The 7940-nt window shown below is 30.5% G+C and overlaps 1 protein-coding gene across 1 annotated transcript in view; it reads right to left on the bottom strand.

The window, feature by feature from the left end:
• Positions 1–880: 880 nt before the first annotated feature.
• The window catches only part of LOC106458542 (ubiquitin-conjugating enzyme E2-17 kDa-like), a 27515-nt gene continuing 20455 nt past the window's right edge, over positions 881–7940 (bottom strand). The window contains exons 2-4 of the mRNA XM_013918064.2: positions 7115–7195; positions 2948–3063; positions 881–906 (exon numbers count right to left, since the gene is read on the bottom strand). Of these exons, the coding sequence (XP_013773518.2) occupies positions 896–906; positions 2948–3063; positions 7115–7195 (208 nt within the window). The 3' untranslated portion in view covers positions 881–895. The remainder of the gene's footprint in view (positions 907–2947; positions 3064–7114; positions 7196–7940) is intronic.

The raw sequence follows: 7940 nt of genomic DNA, 5'->3' as shown, positions 1-7940 counted from the left end.
AACACAGAGAATACAAAGAAACTTCATCTACAATTAAAACACTATTAAAACAAATTTTCTCTGTGTACAGACACATGTACATTTTGCATTTAAGTGATTATTACAACAATTTTTTTTTTATGATTCATAATTCAACTTCATGTGAAATACTCAGCACCTTAAATTATGCAGTTTTCAACATTATTACTTTTGAGAAGCATATTTTAACAATACAACCCTGTAACAAGGATCACCTAACATACCATTTTAGAAATACAATAGAATACTTACAAACAACACTAAAACAAGAATGACATCCAAGAAGACATGACTAGAACATACATGTAATACTAAAAAACTGTTGGAAGTGTTTACATACAGCTCTCATGCAAAATGAATCAACTGAAAATCATAACAAATGACTAAAAATAGCTTAGTAGATAAAACTGTCTGAAGGGGTTACAGATAGCTCTGAAATAAAGGGAACTACATCAAAAGACTTGGTTTAGAGACACCTCTCATATATGAGTCACTTTGGAAGACTTGACTCCAAAATAACTGTTAAACTACCTAAGATGTTCACTGGGTACTCTGAAGACTCAGGTGCAAAGGGTCTTCTTAAAGTCTTCATATTTATAAAGGAAAATCCAAGATAATGGTAACTATTCACATCTCACATTGAAATATACCCAAGAAACATGCAAGATTCAGAATTTTGGCATATCATGCTAAATCAGACCATCTAAAAAAAAATAAGATTCACCAAGTAACAATCACGATTAAGTGAAATGAACGTTATTTCTGAACCTAAATCCAGAGTTTAATCATCCAATGAACATGTGCCAAACTAAACAGACTTCAAGGACACAGAGAGTGATACTAGGCACAACACTAACTCTCAGAAACTACAGTCACCTCAGCATGGACCTGAAAAGAAAGACATTCTAGTAAGAACAGCAAAAGCTAGCATAAATCTACTCTCAGAAAAAAAAAAACCTTGAAATGATGAAGATAATCCGAGGTGAAAGAATGTGGGTGTCTTTCAGAGGAACATGAGCTGCCACCATACAAGAAAAAGAGTTCTTATCTAATAATATTAACAAGTAGCTAAAGCCACCTTTTGAGAAAAAGAAACAGATAAATCCAATGCTTAAGACACTAAGAATAGTCAAAAAAGCATGTGCAAAGTCATGTAAGATCGTCTGTTTGAGCAATATGATATTCTAAATTGTGCACTGTACAGAAGACAACAAGGATCCGAGTGAATGCAAGTTCTTAATCTTCTTAATCTCAATTAATTACTGGTTCAGTCTAATGTTGTAGTAAAACACTGGAAACACTCCCAGAACTTTGGTTGGTGTATTTAATCTTTAAACTGTGAAATCCTAATTATGTAATACGTCATAAACATAAACCCTCCTTATTACAATAACAAGAAAATAGTCATGTTTATAAACAAGCTTCAACAAGTTAAAAATAAGTCACAAATAAGTAAGGCAGGCCATCTGTCTTAGTACTTATAAATAAAAAAAATCCAAACATAAAATGATGAAACTTGTTAGTACATATATATATTTCAATTATGTTTTGTTCAGATCATGCATATAAATAACAGTAAAGATAGGCTACATCTAAATTAACTAACAGTAATAACTATAATACAATCACTAATGAATGATAACAAAGTTAGATAATTAATGGTGTGGTAGGTACAGCAAGTAAAACAACTACTTGCCATTAAATTTACATTAGGCTATAAGTATTAACTGATGAGAAAGTTGTTTAAGAAACCTTTTTAATTTCATAGTGAACCTACTTATTTGGAACTAACTAGCACAAAACAATAAAGCACAAATTTTACACATTTGTTCAAAGCTATAAACAGCTTTTTAGTACCATTAGTCTTATCATTACCAAGCTATAAGATGGAAATGTACATTAATTTAGGACAATAATAATTTAACTCTGTTGCAAGGAACGAAAACAATAATCTAAACCATAAGCTAGATGTTGAAGAAAAACTTAAAAAATGAAGATGAATCAATAAATGTAACAGATAATGATGCATGTGAAAGTTTCAGATTAAGGTTAGTATAGATGAGCTATTCTAGATACCTAATATTTAGTAAAAACATGTGCATAGTCAAAGGCTTGGCCCCAGGATACAGTTAAAAGATAGCATCACAATCTTTACAAACATATTTATTGTGCAAGTAATGAATGTAACCATCAAGTGGCCTGTCAGAAATGACGTATCTAAACATAAATTCCAAGTAATTAGAAAGAAATCTTTCAGGTGTGATAGAAAAAAAGTGGAGGGGGGAGAACGAGCTGCTATCTTAATTTTTTCAACCACTACAGTGTTCTAATATGGTATTAATTTCCCAAATGTTTTTAATACTGATTTTTTTTTGTTTAAAGTAAATTTTGAATTACTCTTGATTTCACATAATAGACCTCTTCTGAAGGTCGCCATCTGCGTGTTTGTGAAAAACATTTTTTTCTGTCAAAAAAATATTTTACCACATGTTTTATGGACATTTCCTATTTGACAGATAAATTGCTAATGTCAACTAAATACCATCACATTATCAACATTGTTTTCAAATATGCAGTAATCCCACACTGATCTTCTGTAAGTCAAATAAATTGATAATTAAATAATGAAAACGTGTTTTAATCTCAAAATTAATGACAGTGAGAAATAGTCTCAGAAGCTTTGCAATAACAAAACAAAAATAGTCAATTTAGTGGCAATGGGAATCATTATAAAACCATCAAATCACAAAACCAAACCTCAAACCATGCTTGATGAACTTGATTTTTAACAGTACAATCAATGTTTAGTAATAAATGCACATATATATTACAAAACTCGTGATATCAGAAGAAATATTCCAAGTGTATGTCTTTAAATATTTCTGTATCTATAACCTTCCCTGTTATCACAAATTGAACTACATCTTACCATTAGGATGAAACATCTTGGACACAAATCTAACGGTTGGCGGTCTATTAGGATATTCCTCTGTGAATTCTAATGTCAGTTTGAATGTTCCATCTTCAAATGGAGTATCGTGAGGCCTAAAAAAATTTTAAAATATACAACAACTTTACAGTAATCCTATAAAAATGCATATACATGCATTACTGTAGACAGATATTAAAGAGTACTACAGTTTGCAGTGATCACATCCACTTGTTGTAATGATGAATCAATATTGCTTTTTAAGTGATGAAATTTCAACTCTACAATTGCAAAATATTTCAAAATAATTCCTTTTATTTTCCATACCATCTGTTCAATTATATTAAATATCAGATCTTCAAATATAAGTTTAATTTTACTAATAAGCTAATTCTGCTATGAAATATTACTAATAACAAAGCTATATATATCAGCCCTAGCACAATATCATTAAATCGGCTGCTTTTCAACAAGAATTACACGTATAATACAACCGTGTGAGCAAGGCTTCTTGTGGAAAATGCATATTCTTTCTACTATCTCCAATCTATGATCTTCCAATGATTTTGACTCCTTAAAACCGAGCAGGCACTGCCAGTGCTGGCACCCAATAACATTTATGCCTCTTTGGCTGAAAACTAATCCAAACCATGTTATTATCCACCTTTTATAAACAGACCAGACATTTTATAAGGTATGGTGATAATTCTGGCAGAACACACAAGAAATTATGGGTTTAAAAAGAGTTATATAATTCAGAATTCTCAATCTTTTGCAATTCTAATGAACAACTTCATACATATATTTAAATGAAGAATCAAATGCAAAAAACAAGCAATAATGAGTATTGCGCTCCTATTGGTGGAGGGTTGTCATATGCTTATTTGCATGCTACAGCACAGCTATAACATGAAAAATTATGTGAGGATAGGTGGGAGCATCAAGGCTAGTGGTGAGCAAAAACTGTGCATACAGAGAGCAGCACAAGTAAAAAAAATCTACTATTATGTGCGTGGCGGCAAGGTATGTCGAAATAATGTTAAGCAAGTTTTAAGTCGATTGTATTAACATAGAAACATATTTTATAAATTATTCAAATTTAAAGAGTATAGTTAAGTAATTATAAATATAACACAATGTAAAAAAAAGTAAATTTGCACTTTATTTAACACTAAGGTAGCTCAAGAATTGCCAATACGTTCTGACAGTAGTCTAACATTAGGGACAGAAGCAGACTAGCAAATAGCCTTACCATATCTCTAAAACAAATAATAATGCCCCATGTCTGAAAGCACAAGAAAGTTTGAGGGCAACAAATGTCAAACCCACTACCCTCAAATCACAAGACAACCCCTCTAATCAGCATGCCATGATGGCCCAAAGGTGAATAAACTTGAATGAATAGAAAAGACAAAAAATTTATAATACTAAAGATCAGGTTTCAATACTCGCAGTGGGTATAGCACAGATAGCACATTGTGTAGCCTTTTGCTTAACAAGAAACAAACATAATGGCAATATTTCAATTACTTGGATAGTCTGAATAACTGAAAATAGTAATAAATGGAAACCCTAATTTTGATTAGTTGATTATTTTCGTGAGTCATTACATAATGGATTACGATGAACAAACTTGAATTAATCAAAAATAATAATGAAAAATCATAAAGGCAATATTTTAATTACGGGAGTTTAATTACCAAATACGGTAACAATCAGAACCACCAATTTTGATTAGTTTATTTTTCACATTAATCCATTTAAAAATAATTTGGATTAATCAATGATTTTATGTGACACTTTGATATAATTGGTGCTCACAGGTATTCAATTATATCAATTGAGTTAATCGTCTAGCTCTATATACATACACAATATCTAAAAACAAATGTCTTTAAAACTAGAAAGAATTGATTCACATCTTATGTACCATATACTCAATTTATTATCTAGTTCGCAATTAGCATTTAACAAGGTCATTAGGGATTTAATAACAGAATAAAGAAGGAAGGGGAACATTATCTAACATTGTCATTTATACAATTTTTGCTTCCTTAAGGGGTACCCTCAGCTAGTTATAATAAATAAAAGAATCCTACAGATTGAATCTTTAACAGATGGCTAGTCTTATGACACCAATGCTTAATAACACCATTAAAAGTTAAAAACAAACAAACTATATCCACCTATTTACCTCTGTTCTTACCGTTCTTATCTATGTATCAATGTACAACCACAATGGCATAATTATGATTGATGCAGTACTGATTAAAAGGAAATTTTCACCCTAAACATTTTCTCAAGTCAAGTTTTAAAAATGATGTCTAGTTCATTTGCAGTAACAGCTTTAAACTGACAAAATATTGCTCTAAAGCTCATGTTAAGGAATGACATGTATAATGTCCTAGTTAACCCTCTCGCCCAAGGTACATGACACAAGGTTTTAGTGTCTTATATTCAAAATTTTATTAAACTACTTTTCGTTTATGTTATATCAATTAGTATAGCATAAAATCTTAGCTAATAATCCATATTTTAATAGTATACAAGTTTTAAGTTATTAATTTTACTAAGCAATATTTAAAAAAATCCTGAATTTCCCATATTGTGACATTTTCTCTAGGTATCCTCTCATCGCTATTTTATCCCACCACCAAACTATGAAATTAAACATAAATTACTCACTATACAATTGTCATTGCTCAGACAAACCATAGTTTTTAAAGCCTTCAATTTTGTTTGGTTACAGAGCTATCAAATAGAAAATAAGACCCCTCCTGCTACACCCACCTCTTTCAGGACTTGTTAATAGTTCTCTCTTACATTTAATTATATATTACCTATGACAATACAAAGTCAAGGTTTTCATCTATTAAATGACATATTGTATAATGTTGTGTTCTGAACACAGAATAGTCAATTTCACTTCTAATTCAATTTTGGTACCCATGGGAATCACAACGGCTAGCTTGGATGCATTTGAAATGGCTCTTGTCGCATACTTAGAAAGCCAGCAAAATTGTGATTGTTAAAGGAAATTGTATGCTTTTTGCAAGTTATTAGTCTATGTTCTTTGGTGTATTATTTAATTAAATAAAAATTATTTAATGCACTACTACTATTAGTTTAAAAAAGTAGGATTAACTATCATTGATAGTCAAGAGCAAAAAAAAAAAGAATACTCAGGTAAGTACTATATTTATTGTTTTTTATGTTTATTCTTTATTTATTATTATAAAAGTAACTTAAATGTAAAAATAAAAATCTCTTTAGATTAATTAAGGTTAGATTAGGTAAAATAAACAACAATAATAATAATAATATAATAAAAATATTTCAAGAGGCGCGCACGTGAGCAGCACAGAGTAGCTCGTGGGTAATATAATTTGATAGCGTAATGTGAGCTGCATATTCCCCAAATGATGTACAACTTATAATGGAGAGAATAGTAATTAGACATGGTTCAAAGGGCAACCAAAAGGGCAATAAAATCTAATTACAAATAGATGTATACTTTTTCGAGTTTAAAGCTACTTAGAATAAACGAATGCAGTTTCACACTACATTCGAAGTCATTCTAGAAAAAAAAGGATGGTAATTTAGATTTTCTACTTTTTTTGGGGGGGGGTGTTATGAGGTCAGTCAAATTGGCCAACCTTGTACAGAATTAGGGTAGAGGAAATAACAGATAAAATATAAAGTTGTACTGAAAACAAACATTTGAAATGTATTTAGGAGGTTTGAGAGATTACACAAATGAAATTTGAGATTTCTGAGATGAAGAAAAGTATTGCACGTGGATTATTCAAAACAAATATACGATATATTCAAGGAAAAATCTTATTTTAGTTTATTAAAAATACTTCACTAAAAATATGATTTTTTTGTATGTGAAAGGCTTATAATATTTAATGAAAGACTGCCAAATTTTGAAGATATACACACTATATCAAAAGTTGGTAGTATCAAATCTATAAAGACTCTATACGAGTACAAAAATTGACCAAGCCCGTGTGGAGAGAGTTAAAGTAATTAATGATCTTGGTATTACTTAGTAACATACAGTTTAAATGAAAGTTAGAGTTAAAGTAATTAATGATCTCGGTATTACTTAGTGACTTGTACAGTTTAAATGAAAATATAATATACAATTGCCTTTTCACTAACCCAAAAATAACAGCATTCCAAATCATGATGTTGTTATCTGTAGGAGCCCCACTGACACCAGCTGGAGGATCTTCTTGCAATCTGTAAAGTACAATATAGTTAGACTATGCTAAGATGTATCTATACACTCAGTCAAAACCAAAAGTCTATATGCTACTCCTGAAAGTACTCAGACCCATTGACATTACTCATACATAAATGTAAATCACATACAACTTAAAGGTCACCACAGAAAAACTGAAACAAATACCAACAGCTCTAGGAAACTAATTATTTTACTGTCCAATTACGAAAGAATACTAACATTTCTTATAATTTTACTCTTAAAATATACAAACATAAATAAATATTGTACATAACACATATATAACATTTAAAGTAAACGAACACAGATAATTTTTTTTTAAATGGCTAAAATAAGACATACGGATGTAGAGTACCGTGCAAAATTGTCAGGACAAAGTAAAAAATTAGATTTCAGAGAACAATGGAAGGTAAAGCACATCAAAATTTTATTAATCTTCATATTTAGTACAACAAACTCAATGGAAGTGCTTGAGTTCAGCAAACAGTTAATATTTTGTGTCCCCCTTTTTCTTTAATAACTACTGACAGTCTTTCAGGCATTGTTGCAACATATTTAATCAAAGTGTCCTTTGGGATTTTACTACAAATGTCGCTAATACACTCCCATAAAGTTTCTTTAGAAGTAACTTTTGATTTGTAAAGTTTTTGATCTTTTAAGTCCCAGATCTGCTCAATGGGGTTGAGATCGGGGTTCTGTGGGGGTCATTGCATCATTTGAATGACTCCAGCAGCTTCTTTC

This window comes from Limulus polyphemus, unplaced genomic scaffold (assembly GCF_000517525.1).
Source record: "Limulus polyphemus unplaced genomic scaffold, Limulus_polyphemus-2.1.2 Scaffold23, whole genome shotgun sequence".
NCBI classification, from domain to species: Eukaryota; Metazoa; Arthropoda; class Merostomata; order Xiphosura; family Limulidae; genus Limulus; species Limulus polyphemus.
The sequence above is the reverse complement of the archived record's forward strand: the minus strand, read 5'-3'. Positions and strand labels throughout refer to the sequence as shown.